This window comes from Armigeres subalbatus, chromosome 1 (genome assembly GCF_024139115.2).
Source record: "Armigeres subalbatus isolate Guangzhou_Male chromosome 1, GZ_Asu_2, whole genome shotgun sequence".
NCBI lineage: Eukaryota > Metazoa > Arthropoda > Insecta > Diptera > Culicidae > Armigeres > Armigeres subalbatus.
The window spans coordinates 35,526,803-35,551,429 of record NC_085139.1 but is presented as its reverse complement, the minus strand read 5'-3'; the positions used below and the strand labels follow the sequence as shown (position 1 = coordinate 35,551,429).

General features: G+C 42.6%; 5 protein-coding genes across 5 annotated transcripts in view; 2 read left to right on the top strand and 3 right to left on the bottom strand.

The window, feature by feature from the left end:
* Positions 1-9: 9 nt before the first annotated feature.
* LOC134224227 (transcription elongation factor 1 homolog) lies at positions 10-664 on the top strand. The gene is made up of 2 exons (XM_062703544.1): positions 10-134; positions 200-664. The coding sequence occupies exon 2, from the start codon at positions 228-230 to the stop codon at positions 474-476; it is 249 nt and encodes an 82-aa protein (XP_062559528.1). The 5' UTR covers positions 10-134; positions 200-227; the 3' UTR covers positions 477-664.
* An 8,351-nt stretch (positions 665-9,015) lies between these two features.
* LOC134206098 (uncharacterized protein K02A2.6-like) lies at positions 9,016-10,014 on the bottom strand. Its single transcript, XM_062681795.1, has one exon. It carries the CDS (start codon positions 10,012-10,014, stop codon positions 9,016-9,018), a length of 999 nt encoding a protein of 332 aa, XP_062537779.1.
* Positions 10,015-11,169: 1,155 nt separating this feature from the next.
* Positions 11,170-12,075, bottom strand: LOC134206096 (uncharacterized protein K02A2.6-like). The gene has a single exon (XM_062681794.1). The coding sequence runs from the start codon at positions 12,073-12,075 to the stop codon at positions 11,170-11,172; it is 906 nt and encodes a 301-aa protein (XP_062537778.1).
* A 93-nt stretch (positions 12,076-12,168) lies between these two features.
* LOC134206094 (uncharacterized) lies at positions 12,169-14,381 on the bottom strand. Its single transcript, XM_062681790.1, has 2 exons — positions 14,262-14,381; positions 12,169-13,050 (listed from the first exon to the last, which is right to left on the bottom strand). Exon 2 carries the CDS (start codon positions 13,048-13,050, stop codon positions 12,169-12,171), a length of 882 nt encoding a protein of 293 aa, XP_062537774.1. The 5' UTR covers positions 14,262-14,381.
* Positions 14,382-23,285: 8,904 nt separating this feature from the next.
* The window catches only part of LOC134224057 (calcium-activated potassium channel slowpoke), a 289,103-nt gene continuing 287,761 nt past the window's right edge, over positions 23,286-24,627 (top strand). Inside the window, exon 1 of the mRNA XM_062703499.1 lies at positions 23,286-23,422. The gene's annotated coding sequence lies outside the window, so the exon portion shown is untranslated. The remainder of the gene's footprint in view (positions 23,423-24,627) is intronic.

The window sequence follows — 24,627 nt, the reverse complement described above, 5'->3', positions numbered from 1 at the left end:
TCGTGAAATTCAAGACAACATCAAATAGTACAGCCATGTTCCAAGCTCGTTTGACAAGTTCGGTTGTCAAAATTTGTAACAAGCGTCGCGGGCAGCCATCATCATCGCACCAAATCCAACAGCGCGTCGTGAAGGTATAAACAAACAGAATTCTAGCCAAACGGTGAATAAAATTAGCACTTCCACGAACACATTACAGGAAGAAGTTAGCCAGCGCTTCTGCCAACATGGGACGTCGGAAGTCGAAACGAAAGCCTCCGCCGAAGCGCAAAAACATCGAACCACTGGATCAACAGTTCAACTGCCCGTTCTGCAACCACGAAAAGTCCTGCGAGGTAAAGATGGACAAGAGTCGGAACTCGGCGCGGATTACCTGCCGGGTTTGTATGGAGGACTACCAGACGTCGATAAACTTTCTCTCGGAACCGGTCGATGTTTACAACGATTGGGTGGATGCGTGTGAGAGCGCTAACTAAATCTCGAGTGTGGTTTCCGTGAGGAAAAAGACCGGGCGTAATATTAGGAAACAGATTGCAGACTATTTATATCACTTAACCGATGGACACAGTCCCAGGATATGATTTACTGACTGAGTGGATTACATTCATTAGTTTTAATTTCAAGGTTTATTTTGCGAAATAAATTACATGGAGCAGTACATAAACGATTTATTTTTATTTTGTCCTTATTACACTAAGGTGTATCAAAAGCCTAAGAATATTCCACGAATGAGTATTATGTAGTTGAGATTCGGCTGAAACGTACAAAATGCTTAATAACGGCCCTGTGTTACTCTGTACGTAAAAAGAAACAAACATTCATTCATATTTAATTGTTATATCTTCAATTGGAACCGCTGCACGTAAACTTAGGCGAAAAATCGAGTATTTTCGGCGATTGATTAATTTAGTAAAACTGACTATATAGGGGAACTGTTCCGATTTCCATCTCACTGAACATATATTCATCTCATCACAAAACAAAGAAATACAGCACCAATCTCGTCGCTTCTTTTTGCTAACACGCGTGCTCACTGATGAAAAAATCACAAAAATAAGTAACAAACAAAATTCCTTTTCATTGCTTTGATTTTGATGGGATGGAAATAGGAGCTATGGGTGGAAGTGCCGAACCGTTCCCCTACCAATTGGCATAGTTTAAGGGTTGTACATTTTATGTACCTACAACAACTTTAACTTAGTCCAAGAAAGTTTAAATGGTAAATTCCAATGGACACATATTTTCATTTTTTTTCATTTTGCAGCGTTTGGTGGGGCAATGAGAGCGCAAGTCAATCCAAAGCCGATAATAGAGAGGGTAATGGCAGAAGAGTCCGTGCAGACCACTTGAACGCCATGGGGTAGGATAAGGATGGGGTGAAGTGAGGTTCGGATTTGGAATCGACTCGACACTAATGCAAAATGTAATTGAATGCAAACTAGTCAATGATTAAAGGCTAAAATGATAATTTCAAGATTTCTAGTACAACGTTTTTCTAGTTATTAAAAGCAATGTTTAAAATGCAATGTTTTCTTTTTTGCCTTAGAAGCATCTGATGTGGTTTGAAGGCGTCATATAGTTTGAAGGTTTGAAGAAGTCATATAGTACAATTATAAGTTATTTAATGTGTTAGCTTTTTGTGACCACATTGAAAATATAAAAAAAATATTGCGAATTAGTGTTCTATTTTTTAACTTTTATTTATGCAGAATGAAAATTAATTGACTTTGTTTGCTCTGAGTGTAGGTTATGCGTTCGTCAAATCACTTTGTTTACCTAAGTCATTGTTTCGTCAATGTTTTTAAGCTGTGTCGACACTACAAACTCAATGTAAGTTGTATAATGTAAAAGTGGAAACTGCTAAAGCACTTAGTTTGTTCCATTATATTTTTGCCTTTCTCGTACAACAAAGTTGTACCGAAAGGCTATCATTTCACTCCGAAAACGAACTTTTGATAAGAGTTCCGGAGACCCATAGTATTATATACCAATCGATTCAGCTCGACGAGCTGAACAAATGTCTGTCTGTCCGTGTGTGTGTATGTGTGTGCACAAAATGCTATAAAAAACATTAGCCAATTTTTCACATAGTAACTCTTAACCGATTTTCTTGCAACAAGTTGCATCCGACAGAGACTAAAACGCTATTGATCACTATTGAATTTCATAATAATTGCGAATCGCCTAAAAAAGATAATATTAAAATAGTGATGAGACATAGTCACATAGAACAATAATGTGTTATGAAAAATGCCTTGCATCTATGAATATTTTTGAAGTTTATCCGTGGCTTGCTCCCATTAAGAGTTTCATCGTACTATAAAGATGCTCGTGTTGCACGCATTTAGGCGTAAGTATGCTCTTCGTTCAGTTTCATAGTACTGTGAAATTGTCCGAAAGTCAAAATTCGAACACAGGAAATTCGAGAAACTTTTGGCATCGCCATCTGTCGTCTACTAGTGTGAATTTTCTTTCATACCATTAGACGGTGTAACTGTTTTGCCTTTCTTGTACATCATCGAGGTGTAAGCGTAAAGGCTACATTTATTACCTTTTTGCGCGAGAAAGGCGCCATCACCGCTAGGTGGATTAATCTGGGTTTTTTGTCAAGGTTTCCTATAGCTTTAAACTGTTCTAACAAGTAGTTTTATCGTTGATTAATTACGGCGATTATCTATTAAGTTCTAATCAAGGTCAGGTATAGGATTCACTTTTCGGTGGAAAGCTAAAGCTTCATCACGCCTATTGCCTATCTGTTTGTAAAAATTATCGAGAATGAAGCCGTTATAAGATTGTTTATATACCATAATTATAATGTGTGGTATTTTTTATTATTGCTCTTCGAAGTGAGGCATGACAAAATAAAACTGGCACCACGTTCCTAGTTTTGAAAAAACTTCTACTCAGTGAATCCAGCAGTCGATTCCCTACGAATATCTTGAATACTTTGTTTTTCAATAAATGCCTAGCTAGCTAAATGTAAGCGTGGCTACGACTCAGCGTCACGTCATCAGAAAAGTATTGCCGAAAAGAAGAGAACTCACATCATTATCACTGATGAAAAGGCCTCTGCCTGACTGCACTACCATTCAAGGCTCCAAGACACGATGTCCGTTGGATCACATGCAAATGCCGTAAATTAGTGCGTCAATGCCAGATATGTAACGCGGCACCAAACAAAAATAGTCAACATGTGATACCACCACGACAGGATATGTCTTTGGTTGCCATCTCAGTGCTGTAGGATCGGTTACGATGCGTTACCGATATACGTCACGCTTATAGTTCAAATAAATGCAGTATCATAGATCATAGTAGCCAAGCAATAAAACCTAATTTAGTTTCGACGACAGTGTCAATAAAACGTGTTTTAATTATAAGTCATCCGACACTACAATTTGGCGACGAGGAGAAAAATAATTATTTTTCATTCTTGTGTTTTTTTATCAATTTAGTGCCTGAACTAATACTAGAGAATTGTGTATTAGGACAAATGTTCTCGGTGAAATTAGTGGTGAAAATAAATTGAGTGAGATGAAGGTAGGTAGTGAATTTCGGATTTACTTTATTCGATTGCCGTGGTTTTTATGAGTATCAATTTTGTTCTACAAAATGTATCAAAAGTTAGTTGTGGTGTACGTTGCGTACAGTTAACGACGCGACGTAAGTCGTCTAGGCATGTTTTGGCAAAGTTTTGGTGCGATTTAAATTTCCCCCAAAAAAAATAAAAAAAATAAACTTTTCGAACTTTTTGACATACGCACTTTCTTCACTGGGTATTAGATGTAACATTTTGACTGATGTTTAACGCTTGGGTTAATGAAGTTAACGATCATTTGCCTCGATTCTTTATCAAAATAACAGGCAATCAGCCTATTATATTTCGTTTGTTGATTTTTTTAATTTGGAAAAGTGTGCGGAGAAGAAAAGGTGAGGTACCTGATGAATTGTAAAAGTTTTATTAACATTTCCACAAATATTAATTGAAAGTTTTTCTTAATATATCTTTTATTATGTCCAATAAAAAGGATGTACATCTATTCAACATCATTGTTAATGTAATTTGTTCATCTGGAATAGTGATCGCTAAATAAAAGTACATGATACAGCTGATTGCAGTAATTGTATGTGTTTTGAATAATGTGAAAAGTTGAACATGAGCAAGAGCATGATTGACCGCTCGCGATTGCTACTCCATTATTTACCAGCAGATGATACTCGGGTTTAGTTATCATACTCAGTGTGTAGATACTGGTAATCCAATATTCTATGGAAGGCAATACTGGCGCCAGCCGCGTCCGAATGCAAATCAATTAGGGATTTGGATGGAAAATGATGATATAATGAGAAAAGTTGAACATATAATTCAAATATGTACGGTACATGAAAAACATATGAACTAGAGACAGGGAATTGAAGTATGAAAAAGTGAAGGGATACAACTAATGTGGCAACTAAGGTGGTTTTGAAAATTTATCGAAGTATGATGACGTCATGTGAGACTGTTCCCGTTTGCTCATTGAATATACCTTTAGGAAGTCTTCATGCAGGCTACTGATATCGACGAAATTCATTTGAAACTTATGGTTCCTGTCCTTGAATGATTAAACATACCAGTTTTGATTTTATGTATGGTATGTATTTATGTATTCATGTTGGGCAACTGTGTGCCAAGGAGAGCAGCTGTGTGCTATTTGGAAACAGGCTGATGTGCCAAGGAGAGCAACTGTGTGCTATGTGAAGAGCGACAATTGTGTCCCAGGGAGAGCAACTGTGTGCTATGTAGAGTCAGGCTTCTGTGCCACGGAGAGCAACTGTGTGCTATGTGAAGAGAGGCAACTATGGGCTATATAGAGTGCAACTGTGTGCAATGTGGAGTAATGCAGATGCGAAGACCAGAACAAATGTGTTCTATGTGAAGTGAGGCAACTGTGTGCCATGGAGAGCAACTGTGTGCTATTTGAGAGAGGCAAATGTGCCATGGAGAGCAACTGTGTGCTATGTGAGAGAGGCAACTTTGCCAAAGTAACCGTCGGCTGTGTGGAGAAGGGCAACTTTGCTATGCAAATGTTTGTTATGTTAATATAAGTTACTGGCTGCTATATGAATAAGGGCAATTGTGAGACATAAAAAACAGCTGTGTGCTGTACTGAAATAAGCAAAATAACTTGTTATATATGACCCAAAGTGATTGTGTGCCAGGGCAGCTATGTGTTGCAAACACTATGGTGAACCTAAAGAGGCTCAAAACTGTGCTGAAATTGAACAAAAGTAAATGTGTACCCAGAAAATCGGCTCCATTTCATGAAGGTTTGAATGCGGGATGCTAAAAAAAAGAAGTCAAAAAAAACATGCGTATACTTTAAGATCAAGTGATTTAAGGTGTATATAGTCGAGTATTTATCATGGGGAGGACTAAATCATAAATGATGTAGATGTAAATTTGAAAATACCTTTGATGTAATGCCAGAGTGCATGTAACTTGAAAACCAATTTATGCTTAAAGGGGCAACTCTGTATTGCGATAGATAGCAAAAGCAAGGCGTATGATATGTTCAGATTCTCTAGATGTGATACACTGCGTGGCTGTTGTAATGTTCTCAAACGAGTACTTTTACACGGCGAAATACTATCGAAAGATACGGCCACGCCAAACAATACATCGCAATGCTATTCACCCTTCTTTTTTCTTATTCTTCTTAATGACATTATGTCCCCGCCTCGCAGCTTAGTGTTCATTGAGAACTTCCACAGTTATTAACTGAGAGTTTTCTAAGCCAGGTTATCATTTTTGCATTCGTATATCATGAGCCTAGCACGATGATACTTTTATGCCCAGGGAAATCGAGACAATTTCCAATCCGAAATTTGCCTACACCGGCACCTGGAATGGGACCCAGCCACCCTCAGGATGGTTTTGCTTTGTAGCCGCACGTCTTACCGCACGGCTAAAGAGGGCCCATTAGCTATTCACCCTTAAGAATCATAAGAATCAAATAAACGGGGTGCAGAAAGGACGGTGGTTCCGTTCAAATGTTGAGAAAATCAGGCAATATCACAATTTCTTTGAATAAAACAAAGTTAAAATGATTATTAACATATGCTGCCAATTGCTAGAAGATGGTGACAATAAAGTTAGACCGAACTATCAAGTTCACCAAGACTATGCAAATTGTTGCAGATGAAGAGAAAACTAGAACTTGTGGAACGTTGATTGCTCGATGAGGATGTGTTAGAAGATGTTGATGAATTTACTAAGAACAGCTGTGATGTAGAAAGCTGAGATGTATGAAGTAACACTTCCAGTAAAGTGAAAAGACGTAAAATTACTGCGAAAATGTTTTTTCTACAGCTTACGTGACCGTTATTTACAAATGCAAAAGAAATACGCGGCATAAGGTACGATGTATGTTACTAGGTAGGAACGTAAAAAAAAATGACGTAGACGCATGAATCACGAGTAGTGGTTTCGGTTTGAATTATATGAAAAAATATATATTTTTCATCATGAAGCACTATAGACTTCAGAGTAATAAGGCCAATTGGTTCAAATGTCTGAGGAATTAATTTCAAGAACAAAATAGGTATAACAGGAAAATGCATAGAGGCCTGGGATTTATGAAGGGTCACAAAAATACTACTCGAACGAGATGAAACAGGAACTAGAGGCGTGTTCTTGAAAACTTTGGAACATCGCTCATTTTCTTTATCAGGTAAAATTACACATAACAGCAAAAAAAAATTGTTCAAGTTTGGCACCATTTAAGCTAAGCACGTTTGTATTGCATATTAACCAAATCAAGTTTCCTTGAACTCCTCTTCTGCTTCCTATTTGAATACTAGATTTGTATTGGTAATACCAATGATTCACTATAAAATGTACTGTTGCTATGCGTTGATGAAATATTCTTTCTCTGATTTTTTTCATTTATGTCTATCGCATAATTGTACACTATGTATATACTAACGAGACTATTTAGATGAATATTCAGATTTACAATGTTTGGACGATGAACCGAAATAACAAATATTCTTTTACATGTCTTTGTAGTTTGATATTTATTGTAAACTATTTGACCCGACCTTGTCCTGCATAGTAGTTTTACTCGGGATTTTGAAATAAGCAAATATTCGATAAATCCGTCGAAAATTATAACGAACAGGTTTCCTAAAAGAACGAAGAGGATTCATCCAGTCGTTTTCATGCCATGCTGATCCGAACATAGACGAACTCATGTTTTATGTATAAATATTGCTTTCGGCATTTCATGAACAAGGAAAGTTGTGAAATTCATCTAGTAACTTTACAGTAATTCACAAATATATTAACTGTAAGACGTATAGTGCGTTAGGGTCTTAGAATCGATATGTGAACTAGATGATAATTTGTTCAGTTATTGGTTAATCTTTTCATTTTCTGTTTCATAACTAATTTTACTACTAAGTGATTAACAGTTAATCCAGCCAAAGGAAAACACACAAGCATATGTCGGCACAGCATAGATAAAGAAATGGAGGATACCAATTTGATCCGGCAACCGACCAAAGAAGGCTCTATGCGTGTTATATGGCAAGCATTTAATGTAAGTATATATCCTTTGATCACTGTGAGGAGAGCTTTTGGAGTCGAACATAGCTCATATCATGTATTTCAAGAAAAGAGAATTTCGGGTAATCTATGCTTCTAGCTGTCCAACTTTTGTATTTGGACCATCAGATTTGAATATCATAAAATTGGACCATAAATTCGAATCTCTTAGAGATTGTCAATACAAACTAAGTGGTTTACTTTTGAAATATGTGAAAGAATTCATTAAAATTAGCTACAGTCTTGCTGACGCAGTTTATTCAGTAGTGATTGGTTAAATAACGTTAGGTTTTCAAGTGTTTGCTTGATTGCCAAGAAAAATGGAATCGCTTGGGCAAGTTCAAAAGCAATTGTAAAATATGTATCGTGCTTTGGAAAAACAGGAAGAAGATAAGATACGACCAAAGAAGCTAAGTGTTAAAAATGCAAATAATTATTTAAAAAAAAATTCATTATTCTTTACATTTCAGGATGGCATTGATGAATGGTATGCCATAAACATGCAACCCTTGCATTCTCAACGAAAGTTGTCCGAGTTTCTAAAATACAAGTTGAAGTTCATCAGGTTGATTTGTAGTACCACATTCAATCATATTAAAGAAATGGAGGAGTTGTAGGATCGGTTACGATGCGTTACCGATATACGTCACGCTTATAGTTCAAATAAATGCAGTATCATAGATCATAGTAGCCAAGCAATAAAACCTAATTTAGTTTCGACGACAGTGTCAATAAAACGTGTTTTAATTATAAGTCATCCGACACTACAAGTGCTAATGGCGTAAGCCGACCCACCGCGGCAAGGTAACATATCCGAGGGGAAGGATAAATTTCAATGGACACATATTAAGAGGATAAAGAAGTAGATAATGTAAAATACACCTGAGTAAAATGAATATAAATATGTAAGGAATATATATATATATATATATATATATATATATATATATATATATATATATATATATATATATATATATATATATATATATAATGGCTCCTATTCTCATATCAATGAAATTTTTAGCCGTGAAAAAAAAGCATAGAAGAAGGGTTATTCTAATTTGTTTGTAAATGCTAATGAGGAACGGACAATGACTGATAGAACAAGACTCTGAGTTGTACCAATACAATAGAGTTTATAAACCATATAAAGAATGATAGACGCTGGGCTGCGGATCCATTCGTTCTTGTGCTATTTGTCTTCTTGTTACTATCACTGTTTTCTATGTCCGTACTGGTCAGTTATCGTACACTTTCTGCCCCCTCGTCCTTAACTCATCACACCGCCTACTCCTCTGAGGTTGCATCGCATGTCGCCCCTTAATATGAGTAGATAGTGCGATGCTACAATCCCCCTTTAACATTAAAATGAAAGTCATAGCATACATGTTTATTTATATAGTAAATCAAAGTTGAAAACAGGTTTAGTATGGAATAAAATCTTTAAATTTGATTGGTTGCTGCCTTATCCGAGATGATGGCTTGAACCTATCGGCGTTTGTGTTTGTTTCAGCATGTACGTGTTCCTTTTGAGATGATTCTTTTGATTCTTTCAGCTCAGTCACCTTTTTCAAATGAGAAGAGTTACGTCGATATTCCTTTCCTGATATTGTAGATTTGACAATAGTATCCGCGCCTGTTTTCTTAAGTATCACGAAATCTTCATCAGCATAGTCAGTATCCAGCTTATTGCTCTTCCTCATTCTTTTTGCTACTACACGATCACCAACAACTAGTTCACTATCTTTAGCTCGTCGTTTTGTATCACTATACTCCTTCCCCTTCTCCTTGATGATTTGATCCTGTTCCCGAACACTTTCATCTTCAAAGAACGTTGATATCGCTGGTAATTTGCTTTTGATTTTTCGCCCATACATAATTTCACCGGGGGATTTTGCAGTAGTCGGTTGCTTCGTAGAAAGATAGGTCAATAAATAACCAGAAAGTTCTTTTCTCCAATCGTATCCTAATTCCTGAGCTATACGCAACCGTTTGAGAATTGACCGATTTTGTCTTTCAACTTCGCCGTTTGATTGTGGCCAATACGGTATTGTATTTCTCAGATTAACTCCATTAGCATCACAGAACTCTTTGAACTCACTGCATTCTGCACTTAGCTGTGGCGCATTATCGGCTTTCAGCACACTTGGAATGCCATATCTACTGAATATTACAGACAGTTCTCTAATAACATCACTTGCCGTAATACTGCTCATCTCACACACTTCCATGAAGCGACTATAACAGTCAATGACTACAAGCAGGTATTGTCCCTCTGGTAAAGGCCCTAGGAAATCTAACGCAATTGTTGACCATGGTGCCACTGGTAGTTTACTGCGGATCATTGGTTCGGGTCTTTCAGGCGCTGCTACCAAAGTACATCCACGGCATTGTTTAACCAGTTTTTCAACGTCAGAATCCATTTTCGGCCACCATACGTTAGATCGCAAATGATTTTTCATCATCGTTATGCCTGGATGACCTTCATGTGCTGTTTCTATAACTTTTTCTCTTAATTGCATCGGCACTACAATTCGGTCTGCTCTTAAAAGAACATTTTCCAATTCACATAACTCATTTGCTATCACTCGGTATTCTAAAGGCAGTGCTTGTAAATCTCCAGTTTTTAAAATTTTCAAGATCTGTGTTATATCAGAATCTTTCAAAGAATATTCTACAATTTCTTTCCATGACAGTGCTGAACATTTGGCTGCATGCATGGCGACTTCTTGTACAATAATTTCTTCAGTTGTGTCAAAAGGTTTGGGTTCTAAAACAGCCAAACGCGACAGACTATCAGCAACGTTGTCTAGTCCAGATATGTGCACAACTCTGTAGTCGAACATTTGCAGCCTTAACACCCAACGCTCTATACGCGCACAAGGCTTAGATCGTTTTGAAAATAAGAAACTTAAAGCTTTACAGTCCGTGAAAATATCGAATAATTTGCCAAGAAGATAATGTTGGAAACGTTCTACGCCCCAAACAATGGCCAGCGCTTCTTTTTCTGTCTGGCAGTATCGGCGCTCTGTTTCTGTTAAAGACTTAGAGGCAGCATTAATAACTCTGTGGAAACCGTTATCATCGAACTGAACTAATATTGCTCCAAGCCCCACAGGACTGGCATCTGTTATAATAGCGGTGCGATCTTCAGTTTTATAAAACCCTAAATGTTTTACATAACACATACCGCGCTTGATTTCTTCGAATGCTTGAGCTTGAACTGGTGTCCATTCAAATTTCGAATCTTTTTGTAACAATTTCCGCAATGGTTCGTCAATTGTGGCCAAATTTGGAATGAATTTGTTCATATAATTGGCCAAGCCTAAGAAACTCCTCAATTCTCCTTCATTTCGAGGTTCCCGAAAAGATAGCAGAGCTTGCGTTTTCGATTTAGATGGTCTAATACCGTTAGGTGAAATATTATGTCCCAGAAAATCGATTTCTGTTACGCGTAGCTGGCATTTTTCCCAATTTAATTGAACACCCCGAGTATTCAAGTGAGTTAAAACCTAGAAGAAGTTTTTTATTCTTGTTAATCTTTTATTTGTTAAATTTATATTTTCATATACAAATAATCAATAATAATTCTGTACCTTTTGCAGGCGTTCATCATGTTGCTCCAAGGTCTCTCCTTCTACGATGACGTCGTCTATATACCAAAATGTGCCTTCGCACCCACTGAGAATCTCATCCATCGCCTTTTGAAACAGTTCTGGTGCTGTTACTAAGCCAAATGGTAATCTTTTGAATCGAAATAATCCTTGGGCTGTGATGAACGTTGTTGCATCTCGAGACTCTTCTGCTAGCTCGATTTGCATGAACGCCTCACGTATGTCTAATTTACTCCATATCTTGCCCTTGCCAATTCGTGCTAGGTAGTCATCCACTATTGGCATAGGGTGTCGCTCCCTGACAACTGCTTCATTCACTCGACGAAGATCAAGACACAGACGTGGTTCTCCATTCGCTTTTCCGACTACCACAAGTGGAGACACCCAACTTGCTGGTCCGATTTTTTTCTCAATGATGTCACGTTTCAAAAGATCATTCAACTTACATTTGACCGCTTGTTCCAATGGTATAGGCACGCGACGCATCGGTTGAAATACTGGTACAAATTTGGGATCCAATTGTATATGAGCTTTTATACCCCGGATCTTTGCAAAAGGAGTTTTATCACTGGTTACTTCATTAATGTCCAAACCTACTTTCAGTACACCAAGCAGTTTAGCCGTTTTATCTCCCATCAAGCATCGCTGACCGCCTCGCACCACGAGAAATTCCGCCGTAGTTTCCATTCGACCCACTGCTACACTAGCTACGAAAACACCCAACACTTCTAATGGTCTGTCGCTGCCGTAAGCCCGAAGAACACGAGAGCTGCCCTTAGTCGAAGAAACAACAGATACACGCTCCTTCTTCATTTTTTTCCAAGCTGATTCGCTGATGAGATTGGCATCCGCCCCGGAGTCTATCAACATTTCGAGGTGTATCCCTCCAATGGTGCATGGAATCACGTTCGATTCATTTCCCGAGTAGAACGCATAGTATCCTTTTTCTGCCTTGTTATTGAATCAGACATCGCCTGATTCATCGTCCTTGTCTGGTTTGTCCTCTACAGCTCTTATTTTTGTTTGAACGCGATTGTATGGTTCCTTGCTTTTCATCTTCCGGCACAACTTCTCGAAATGGCCGAACAGTTTACAATGTCTGCATTGCTTCCCGCGGGCAGGGCAGATAGAAGCCGTGGCAATATGCCCAATGCGTCCACAATTGAAGCAAGATTTATCACGAACTGCTTTCGATCGCATTGGTTCAGTTTTCGTGTCATAATTTCTTGGTTTTGCAATACGGTAAATCTTTTCAGGTGGATGGCTTGTTAGAGCCGACAGCTGGTGTTCAACCCCTTCTTGAGCAATACCTAGGGCTTCGATTTCGGAAAATGGTAAATCCTTCAACAGAATCCGCTTACGTACATCATTGGAGCTACATCCTTCCACTACAGCGTCCGTCAAATGAATTTCAATCAAAATTTGTTCAATTTCCGTTCCATACTTTTCGAATCCACACTCCGAGACCTGTTGCTTGAGTCGGATAACGTAATCGGCAAACCGTTCTCCAGACTTCTGCTTCATTGACCGTAATTTTCGGCGCTCAGACGAATTCTGGTGGCGAGGCTCGAAAAATTCATCTAACTTGCCTACCGCAATGTCGTACCAATTCGGGACCAATGAAACAATTGGGATGTGTTCTCGATCTCGCAAATTTTTAAATACTGTCTGCAACGCAGGACCGCCCAGATGCAATAATTTAGCTCGCATCAATTGTTGATCCGTGATGTTATATGCCGCAAAATAACATTCCAGCGATTCTCGCCAAGCTTTCCACTCCTTGGAAAGTTTTCCGGATTCAATTTGGTTACAGCGGAACGGGGGAATCGGACGACCTTCTTCCATCTAAAATCAAATGATTAATCTTCATCAGACCACCGATACACTTTTTGCCTTTCTGGTGCAACAAAGTTGTACCGAAAGGCTATCATTTCACTCCGAATACGAACTTTTTATAGAAGCCTTGGATACCCATAGTGTTATATACCAATCGACTCAGCTCGACGTGCTGAGCAAATGTCTGTCTGTCCGTGTGTATGTGTGTGTGTATGTGTGTGCACAAAAGCTAAGAAAAACATTAGACAACTTTTAATATAGTAATCCTTAACCGATTTTCTCGCAATAACTTGTATTCGACAGGGGACAAAGCCTAGTTGATCACTATTTAATATGATAACGATCGACTGTTGCGTTTAAGAGTTATAAAGAAAATGGTACATTGAACCATATTAGCACCATATAAGGTTGGTGTCTTGGCTAAATGCGAGAAAGGCACTATCACTACTCGGTGAATTAAGTTGGGTTTTTTTTACCATGATCGCGGAATGCTGTATGTTTTTCAAATTTATTATAACCACAGATTATCTGTGTTATAACCAAATGCAAATCTTGTTTCCGTTTCAAGTATCTATCCATTTGTTAGTAACTATAGATGGTAACCAAAACAATCTATGTGTCCATTCAAATTGACATGCGATACGCAACCACACGTTTGGTTACCATGGATATCAGCATATTTTCTTTGCGTCGTTTCTCCCATCGTATGCATGCCAAACGCAGCAATCCAAGATTTTATTCAAATTACAAATAACGCGCTTCCATGCGTTACTATGGAAACGAGCCAACAAGAAGTTTTCACTTTCTTCCACCTTTTTTTTTTGGCCATCTTACTAAGCTGTACCCAGGAAGATTAAAAAATCTTCGCTCTAGGAAAATTCTCCAAATTTTCGCCATCATGCATTCAATTTCTGCTTTCCCGAAACGCATATTGTATGGCTTATCCTGGAAGATTCCAAAATCTTCACAGTATGAGAATCCTATAAATTCTCGTTACATTGCATTCAATGCGAAAAACTGGAAGGCCCCTCTAAGCCTTCGCCAAAATCAACTAAAATTCTAAATAATTTCCGCACAAGCCGTTGAAAACTGATAGTTTCCGCGTAACCCATTAAGAACAGGAGAATTCTGAAAATTCTCCCCAATCATAACGGGTGCACCTGGTTATAACATAACAGCAATAGGTGATTTAATCATTGAATTTTTTTTTCTTCAATTACCTTCAATCAAAATGCCTTCCAATTTATCCCATCCTCGTCACCAAATTGTGCTATTTGTCTTCTTGTTACTATCACTGTTTTCTATGTCCGTACTGGTCAGTTATCGTACACTTTCTGCCCCTCGTCCTTAACTCATTACACCACACCTCTGAGGTTGCATCGCATGTAGCCATAGCAACCCTTAATATGAGTAGATATTGCGATGCTCAGTTCTCATATCTGAACATGTTAGTTTATGTTGCACTTACACATTGCCAAACACGTGGGATTTTTGTTGGCTCGTCCAGCCGATTCGCAGAGCAAAAGATGTTTAGCCAGTATTTAACGACAGTGAAAACGTTTTCTGCCCAAAAATTCATAACAGTGCCATGTTTGCTTGATCTACATAAGACTGTTATGCATTTATGGGAAATATGGTTTATTACATGAGTAATTCTTAAATTCTTCAGAAAGATGGACCCCTCGATAGTTATACACTCATACCAATACAAACAAGCAGCGAAACTAAAATACCCCTTTTCACTAATTTTACTTTTCTTCTTTTCATATGTTACTTACTTATGGGTCCTGTACACCTCCGGTGCTGCAAAGGGCCGAATTGAAAGATTTCCAACCTGAGCGATGTCCAGCTATCGCTTTAACCTGTTGCCAGGTTAGATTTCGGTCGACTGCTACTATTAAGGCTTTGCCGCCATGAGCCTGTGGATCTGCCTCTGCTGCGATGTCCCAATGGGTTCCAGTCTATTGTTTGTTTACAGATATCGTTTCCGCCCCTACGTAGAGTGTGGCCGACCCAGTCCCACTTCCGATCCCGCATTTCTGTTGCTATCGGCCTATCGGTGTTTTCCACTGATACACACCATGTTTCGTTAGCGAATAACAGCACAAATTTCACGTTAGAAAATTCGTATTTTGGTGCGTTCACTTATCTGCCAGTTTTTCCAGATATCACTTAGACTCGCAAATGCAGCCCTTGCTTTCTTGATCCGTGCGCCTATGTCAATCTTGGTACATATCGCCGTCTGACGCCATTTGGCTACCAAAGATATTGGAAGCTTGTTGAGAAAATTATTTTGAGCTTTTTAGTGGAATATCTTCACTTGTCATAAGACGAGTTTGTACAATCCAATTTAAATCCACCACTTAATTGTACCTTGACAGATACGTATTTCGACCTCAACAGTAAGGTCGAAATACGTATCTGTCAAGGTACAATTAAGTGGTGGAATTAAATGGGATTGTACAAACTCGTCTTATGACAAGTGATATTGGAAGCATTCAACATTCTCCACTGGTTGCCCGGCTACTATGAAACTGGAAGGATCGGACAAGACCCCATCGGGGGCAGCAGGGCTATGTCCAAGGGCTTAACGACCCCCTCCCCTCGGCCTCTGCGAGTTAGGGGGCCTGCCTAGGGCGTGGTGGGGCTTGGCAGCGGGCTCTGTTAAACCTCTACAAAAAGCTGCATGTGTCCGCGAGCAGGCCCTATCAAAGCGACCGTGTGCCGCTCAAAGCGCACAGGAGCCCAAGAAATGCCAATTGGCACATCAGGATCAATGCCAGTGACATCCTGATTATGGCATTCTGGCCGCGTGTTAACGGACCTTGTCTTGGATATAGTAATATTATGAAAGCGGGCCTTGTAGCACGCTGTCCAATCCTGCCACCAAGCTTTGCCTGCTAGGTGGGAGTAGGCTCAGATGCCCTTTCTTGACTTGCGCTGATCTGGCTCTGAACACGAAAGTGTCAATCCTTGCATGGCCTCCCTGCATGCCGTAAGGCATGCAAAGATAACCATGGGATCATAAAAGGCGACTACTCCAGTAGGATTCGACGGCAGCCACAAGGTGGACCCATTTACAATGAGTGAAGCAAAACCAAATAATTCTTTTGAAGAAGCGGAAGTGACCCAACAAACATTCAAGACGAATAAAGCGCTTGTTCCGCCAAAAATTGACTTCTTCAGCTGAAAAACTAGAGTTGGGGCACAAGTCCTACAACTATAAGGGCCCAGACCGTAGCAACCTGTGTCGTCGTTGTGGTGAGGAAGGGCACAAGGCGCATGAATGTGATAAGGCAACAAAGTGCCTTATCTGCGCCAGCAAAAAGCAAGCCTGTAACCACGTTATGGGTGGGTCTTCGTGTCCCGGAGAGAAAAATAAGAATAAGCCGTGCAAGTAACACAGCTGAATCTTAACCACTGTGCAACTGCCCAGCAGCTGCTGTGGCAGTCGGTCTCGAGGACTGTTGTCGCCCTCTTGTCCGACCCGTACAACGTCCCTGTCGATAACGGCAATTGGGTGGCGGACGGGTCTAGGATGGCAGCTTTTCGCACGACAGGATGGTACCTGATCCAAGAGGTAGTACACTCCACTACTGAGGGTGTTTTTTTTACAAGGGAGAATGCATTTACACACTAACCCAGCACACGTGCATTGTAGTTGCCAAACTAACACACGGAAGTGTACTGGAGTGTCGGACTCGACCGTACCGGTAATGTACTCCCTTGGGCTTTGCCATCGTTTCCCCCAGGAACTACCTCCCAGTACTACTTATGGGGGTGTCACGATAGCCAAGATCAATGGTGTGTTCTATTGTAGCTGCTATGCCCCATCAAGGTGGCCATTAGAACAGTTCAACCAAATAATCGATAGGCTAACGTCTGACCTAGTGGGTCGTAAGCCGGTCGTCATAGCAGAAGATTTTAACGCTCGGGCAGTGAAGTGGGGCAGCCGCTGCACCGATCGAAGGGGTCAAGTGTTACTAGAACCGCTAGCGAAGCTCGACGCAGTGCTAGTCAATGATGGTTCCGCTAGCACGTTCAGAAGGAACGGGGTCGAGTCATGGATTGACGTAACGTTTGTCAGTTCTGGTCGGGCACCAGACTTGGACTGGATGGTGGACGAGGGTTACACCCATAGTGATCATCTAGCAATTCGCTTCAAGATCAACTATGGCGTGCAACATCCGAGGTCCGGGGATCCCTGTCAGGTCCGGGGGTGGAGAACCAATCACTTCGACAGCGAAGTTTTCACCGCGGCCCTGGGACTGGAACACTGAAGGTCTAAGCGGAGATGCTTTGGTAGCTGTCCTATCACGCGCGTGTGACGCCACCATGCCGAGACATGGCAGACTTCCGGTATACTGGTGGAGTCCCGAGATTGCGGCCCTTCGATCAACCTGCCTCAACGCTAGACGAAGGATGCAACGTGCCCGCACCGAAGATGAAAGAGCGGACCGCCGTGAAGTGTTTCGAGCTGCGAACCTGGCCTTTAACAAGGCCATCAAGAGCAATAAGCTCTCGTGTTTCGACAACCTATACGAAGGAGCCAACGCGAATCCATGGGGTGACGCCTACAGGATAGTGATGGCCAAGACCAAAGCGAGCTCTTCACCCCCCGAATGGTCCCCGGATAGGTTGGCGAAGATTATCGAGGTACTATTCCCGTCCCGAGCCACAAGTCCCTGGCCTCCTGCACCACAAGGCAATATGGGTGCGGCCGAAAAGGTGGCTCCGGTGACGAACGAAGAGTAATTCGCGGTGGTTAAATCCCTGGTAACGAACAAAGCTCCAGGGCATGATGGATTTCCGAACAGCGCTCTCAAGACAGCAATCATAGCGAACCTAAACATGTTCAGACTAGCTATGCAGAGATGCCTAGATGAGTGTAGATTCCCCGAAAGATGGAAAAGACAGAAACTGATGTTGTTGCCGAAGGCCGGGAAGCCGCCGGGCGACCCATCGGGCAAGTTGCTAGAGAGGATAATCCTCAACAGGCTGACCCCGTACTCAGAGGGTACGAACGGCCTGTCTAGCAACCAGTTTGGTTTTCGTAAGGATAAGTCCACGTTGGACGCTATTAACTCGGTGGTAAACACCGCCGAGATAACAGGAAAGGCGAAGTATTCGATAATGTGCGTAAGTGACACTTGATGTGAAGAACGCACAGTGCAAGCTGGGATGCCATCGCGCGCTCGTCACACCGGCTTAGCTTGCCGGTGGGCCTGTACCGGATTTGGAAAGCTATTTCCAAAACCGTATACTATTATACGAGACCGATGCTGGTCAGAGAAGCGTTCCTATTACCGCAGGAGTTCCGCAAGGTTCAATACTGAACCCGGTATTATGGAACCTTATGTACGACGGAGTGTTCGATTCCGATCCGGCAGGTACAGAACGATTTGCCGAGCATGGGCGCATTAGAGAGATGTGGCCTCGAATCGTGTATTGTGGCGTCAAATGGTTGATTCAGTGTTATCTGTTTAGATGTAAGCTAAATAAATGAATGCATGTACGATTGGGTCCTGAAACTAAAGCTCCCACCTAGTTTTAAGATCGTCGACTTCGCCGATGACGTAACCTTTGAGGTCTACGAGGAGTCAATTCCCGAGGTAGAACTGACCGCAGCACACGAGACATGGAGCTCGCTCAACATAAGACGGAGATGCCCAAGCAACCAAAAGTTCGTCATTGCATAACAAAATCCCCTTTGAAGTTTCTAAGAGTTCATATGAAGTTTCGACGGTACTTTCTAGCTGATTAGGAGGCTAAATAAGTCTTGAAGCTACTTCTGGCTCCCAAAAGTTCCAATGTGAACTTTAAGCAACTTCAAGTTCTAAAGAAGTTCCAAAGGTACTCTCTAGCAACTACAAAGTAAAATAAAGGCTTCTTAATAGCGTCTTAGGCTCGGTCTTAGGCTGTGAACCATTCCACCGATTCGTTTAACTTTTAGTTAAAATTTGACAATTCGATGGTTATTTCGCCGTGGTTAAAAATAACCCTCCTCCGGAGCATGGTTAGATTTGATATATGGGCATATATGAGCAACCCGAAGTTTGCTTCAAGTGCCTGGAACCGGGGCACAAGCAATGAGTCTACAAAGGCGCTGACAGAAGCAAGCTCTGTCGACGTTGTGGATTGGAGGGACATAAGGCACAATGCTGCACGAACCCTCCCAACTGTTTGATATGTTCCAGCAAAGCTGCGAATAGCAAGCACCCCATGGGGGGTTCGAAGTGCCCGGCGTTTAAGCGTGCTGCAAAATCACAGTGCAGGTAACGCAGCTTAACCTGAACCACTGTGATGCAGCCCTGCAACTGCACGGATATCGCCATCATAGCAGATCCTTACAGGGTACCCGCCAGGAACGGTAATTGGGTTACCGATGGGTCTAAAATGGCGGCGATATAGACAACGGGGAAACACCCAGTCCTAGAGTTGGTGTCTTCGACACACTAGGGCTTCGTAATTGCCTAAATCAACGGAGTCTTCTTCTGCAGCTGCTATGCGCCTCCTCGATGGTCGATCGAGCAGTTCGGTCGAATGCTAGATTGTTTGACGGCTAACTTGATGGGGCGTAGGCCGGTGGTGATAGCGGGGGACTTCAACGCTTGGGCCGTGGAATGGGGAAGCCGATCCACGAATCAACGGGGGCAGATCCTGCTGGAATCACTGGCCATGTTGGATGTGGACTTGGCTAATGTCGTTACCAAAAGTACCTACAGCTGGAACGGGCCCGAGTCGATTATCGACGTTACGTTCTGAAGCCCTGGCCAAACGAGTAGTTCGAACTGGAGGGTAGATGATGGCTACACTCACAGCGACCACCTGGCGGTTCGTATAGCATTCAGCGGACGGAAGAAGGGGCGAGGCCTAGCCCTTGTATGTGGAAGACATCATACTTCGACGACGAGGTGTTTAAGGAAGCGCTCCGCCGCGAGCACAATACTCTCGGTCTGAGCGGCGAGCAGCTGGTAACCGTACTCTCGCGTGCATGCGATGCCACCATGTCTAGGAAAGTCCACTCTAGGAATGGGAGGCCACCGGCTTACTGGTGGACTCAAGCAATTGCGAATCTGCGCCGCGCCTGCCTACGGGCAAGGAGGCGGATACAGCGAGCACGCACAGAAGAGGAGCGTGTTGAACGACGGGTGGCGTTCGTGGCTGCTAGAGCCGCTCTGAAGACTGAGATTAGATCAAGCAAAAAAGCCTGCTTCGAGGGCCTGTGTCAAAGTGCCAACGCGAATCCATGGGGTGACGCCTATAGCACAGACAAACAGACGTAACACTAGAGAAAATTCTATCGACCATGACTTTAACGACCAATTTGAATTTGATTGATTGAGCGTTTCACAACTAGAGACGCTAGCGTAGGAATCCTTCGAGTTTGACATTTCACTCGAGCGGCTTCTGGTGACAATGTCATACGAAACATTGTTTCGTGCAACATGCACGCAAGATGGTGGTAGAGGAGTTGAGCGATGGATTTTTCAGAAAAATGTTCAAGCTGTTACGTCTATTTGTCTGTGCCTATAGGGTCGTAATGGCCAAGACACGTGGGGCGATGGCCCCTACAAAGCGGTCTCCAGAGATGCTGGAGAGGATCATCGCGGGGCTCTTCCCACATCACGACCCAAGTCCCTGGCCTCACTTTGTGGAGCTGCCAGGGGCCAGGGTGGCCGACGAGGAAATAGTAACTGTGGCGAAACTTGCGGGGATTGCACAGTCCCTTAGTGTAAGTAAGGCGCCAGGACCGGATGGTATTCCGAACCTGGCCATCAAAGCGGCCATTGCTGAGGCTCCCGAGATGTTCAGATCTGTCATGCAGAGATGCCTGGACGAGGGAGTCTTCCCTGAAGCATGGAAAAGGCAGAGCTTGATCCTATTGCCAAAAGCGGGAAAACCACCGGGGGATCCGTCGGCATATAGACCAATATGCCTGCTTGATACGGCGGGGAAGTTGCTCAAGAAGATCATCCTCAACAGGTTGTTGATACGCACGGAGGGTGCGGATGGTCTATCGAGTAACCAGTTTGGCTTCCGAAAGGGTAAGTCGACCGTAGACGCTATCTTGTCGGTTACCAAATCCACGGAGATAGCTATCCAGCGTAAGAGGAGGGGAGTTCGCTATTGTGCAGTAGTGACTCTCGACGTGAGGAATGCTTTCAATAGTGCCAGTTGGGCAGCTATTGCAGATGCGCTCCTGCGTCTTGGAATTCCCGAGTACCTGTACAAGATTCTCGGAAGCTACTTCCAGAATCGAGTACTGGTATACGACACGGTGGCGGGTCGGAAGTGCGTTGACATAACCTCAGGGGTTCCGGAAGGTTCCATACTGGGTCCGGTGTTATGGAACGTCATGTACGACGGTGTCTTGAGGTTGAAGTTCCTGGTGGGCGTGGTAATCGTCGGCTTCGCTGACGATATTACGCTGGAGGTCTTCGGCGAATCTCTCCAAGAGGTGGAGTTGACTGCAGCCCACTCGATCGCAATTGTGGAGGAGTGGATGAGTTCCAGGAAGTTAGAACTGGCTCACCACAAGACTGAGGTGGTTGTTGTTAACAACCGAAAGTCGAAGCAACAAGCGGTGATAAGGGCAGGCAACTGCGCGGTCACCTCTGAACGCTCCATAAAACTCTTGGGGGTAATCGACGATAAGCTTCTGGCCAGCGTCGCTCTGTCCATACTGAGGCATGGGGGGCAGCTTGGGGCACGGCCCTGCGTATTAACTGCTATAGAAAGAAGTTAGAAAGTACGTATAGGCTCATGTGCCTAAGAGTTGCGAGCGCGTACCGTACCGTGTCGCACGATGCACTTTGCGTCATCACCGGTATGGTGCCTATTGACATCGTTATCTGTGAAGACAGAGAGTGCTTCGAAATGCGCGGCACGAGAGGCATCCGTAGGACTGTCAGGTTGGCCACAATGGTCAAATGGCAGCGTGCGTGGGACAGTTCCACTAAGGGTAGATGGACACATAGGTTGATACCGGAGATAGGTACGGTTGGAAAAAAATCAAAGCGGTTTGATTTTGGTTTGAGCTATCGGGGGCAGAGTCAAAGTTCGCCGAACATGCTTGAGCGTTTGTAGTGAAGTCGCACAAACCCCCATATATTTTTTGATGGTTGGTGTTTGAGTTGGCGCTTCGGTCGTTCGTGTGTGATACTGTTGGTCGAATAAATTGAGGGTTCGTGTTGCGGTTTGTAGACCATGGTCGATGCTTGACTAAACGAGGGGTGGAGTCAATGTACGTCAAACTGCTTGACCGTGTGTATGTACCATTAGAGGTGAGCATCCAAGTCAGCCTCGCATGGCATGTCAGAAGTGAGAACCTAAGTAAGTCCCACATGGTGTGTCAGAGCGTGTGTCAGGAGGAGTGGCAGGGTGTGTTAAAGAGAGCACCCAAGTAAGCCTCATACGGGATGAGTACCTATGTGAGCGTGAATGAGGGAGTACAGTAAGTACTGCCTATCCCCTAGAACTAATGTTGGGGGGCAATTCCTGGGGGAAATGATGGGCGGAGCCCAAGGGAGTTTAGTCGGTATTACCTTCACTGGTCGTGTCCGACACTCCAGTACACTTCCGTGTACTAGCTTGGCAACTACTAAGCACGTGTACTGGGTCAAGCGTAAATGCATTTTCCCTTGTAAAAAAACACCTACGTGCATTATCCTATATAGGGAATCTTATGTACAGCTAGATAGAAACTGCGTCAGTTGAAAAGTGCCGATCGTACGTAACAGACGTTATAATAAAACCTGGTTATAAAAGTAAAGTTAGCGGAACTTGTATGATAAAAACTCAATTTTATTGTGTGAGGAACAAATTAAAGAAAAAAGCACACAATGCTGAGCATCGCTGGTTGTAGAATATGAATCTCATTAGGCATATGTGAATTACTTTTAACGAAGTCTTGGACCTGTTAGGTTTTATCTGTTCGACCCAGATCCTCAGACAGTGACCATGTTCAACACCAAATCTTTCAACACCAACATTTCGAGCAAATAATTAGATTTTAATCGAAATCCTGAAAACCAATCACACCATCCGACGGTACACAAAACATGGCTCTTGAACGCACGCAAATTTCGTTGTCCGACCCCAACAACTGCGGGAGACGTGCTGATGCGCCGCAGCGTGGTCGTCTATAAATAACGCCATGCCGCGAGCATGGGAGGCTCGGGTGTCGTCTGCACAGGTAACGGCGACAAGTTCGAAGCATTCATACGGCGCCCAGCCCTGTCCGATGCGCAGCTTCGTTCCATAGTGCCATCCTACTGGCACGCAATTCGCTCATTTTCCCCATCGCATCATCGGAAGGAAAATTCTATCGACTTGGCGAGCTCTTCGACCAGAATAGTGTGTGATCTCGTCCGAAAAGGTACGTTTTTCCGCGAGCTCCGTACTGGGCTGCTCGAGTGGTACTCCAAAGGGAAAATTGTGTGTGTGTGAAATTTTCACTGGTCATTTTTGGCCACTTGCGGTTCGAAATTCATGTGAATTCCATCGTTTTGCGGCGACCGAGCACCTGGGTTACGGTTTTTCGGTTCGAAAGTGCGGAATTTCTTACGAATTTAGTGAAAAATCCTGGAAAAAAGGAATTTTCCACTTCTTCTTCTTTATTCTGCCCTACTGGTGGTCTTATTCTTTTTCTTCGATTAATGGATGAAAAGTTGAACCATCGGTGGAGCCAAGGGGCGTGTAGCGGTGAGCGGGAGAGGGCTGGTGGGTCCTTTGAACAATCCGAAGCACTGAAATAAGCAGCAGCAAAAGTTGGGGCCAGCTTCGAAACCAGCTCGAAGCAGAAGAGCACGAGAGAGAATAGGATCGGGCCGGAAGAGAGAGTTGTAAAAGGACCTGAGAATGGCATGAGAGTATGGTTCACTAAGTCCTGCTCCACCAGCCCCCTCCCGGGGGGATGGTGGTGTGGGTCGTTAGTTTGATGCACGTTTCGGAAAACAGGAGCCAAGTAGGCTGCGGTGTGTGTTGTTTTTCCAGGTTTCGTCCAGTGTGTAAAGGCATCGCCGTGATGGGTGCGAGTCCTTTCAACTTTACAGCAACAATAACGATAGCGGGAAACGTGTGGAAGTTTTAATTTATCATAATGGAAGGGGAAGAAAATGTGTGTTGTAGTGGTTAGTGACACGAAAAGCGGGGCAGTAAAACAGGGCCATAGAATATGTGTCGCGTGTTGTTCCTACGGGAACATGAGCCAACAGCGGAGGGAGGCGATGTGAAGTAATGGAAATAAAAACTGAGCAGTGTTGTGTTTTCGATGGAATAACAAACAGTGATGGTCGATAAAGAAAAGTTAGACTTGGAAAATGGAGCAGATGTGTCGTGATGCGTGTTGAATTTCATGGTTCGGATGCACGATGGAAAAAGGCAACTTTCCACCATATGTAATGGTATTTATTTGTTATTCTTTGTATTCGTTCGAAGGTGCCCTTGACAAAATAATTTTACTCGTATAAATACCACTTTTATTCTTAGCGCACAAACTGGAATATAAAACAGAATACGACTTGAAGCAACTATAAGCTCAAATAACGGTCTGATTATGTATGGCTGTAAAATGTCTTTCCG

What these genes read in the sequence shown, in the direction of transcription:
- LOC134224227 (XM_062703544.1), top strand. Translation starts at nt 228, where the DNA reads ATGGGACGTCGGAAGTCGAAACGAAAGCCTCCGCCGAAGCGCAAAAAC.
- LOC134206098 (XM_062681795.1), bottom strand. Translation starts at nt 10,014, where the DNA reads ATGGATTCTGACGTTGAAAAACTGGTTAAACAATGCCGTGGATGTACT.
- LOC134206096 (XM_062681794.1), bottom strand. Translation starts at nt 12,075, where the DNA reads ATGTTGATAGACTCCGGGGCGGATGCCAATCTCATCAGCGAATCAGCT.
- LOC134206094 (XM_062681790.1), bottom strand. Translation starts at nt 13,050, where the DNA reads ATGGAAGAAGGTCGTCCGATTCCCCCGTTCCGCTGTAACCAAATTGAA.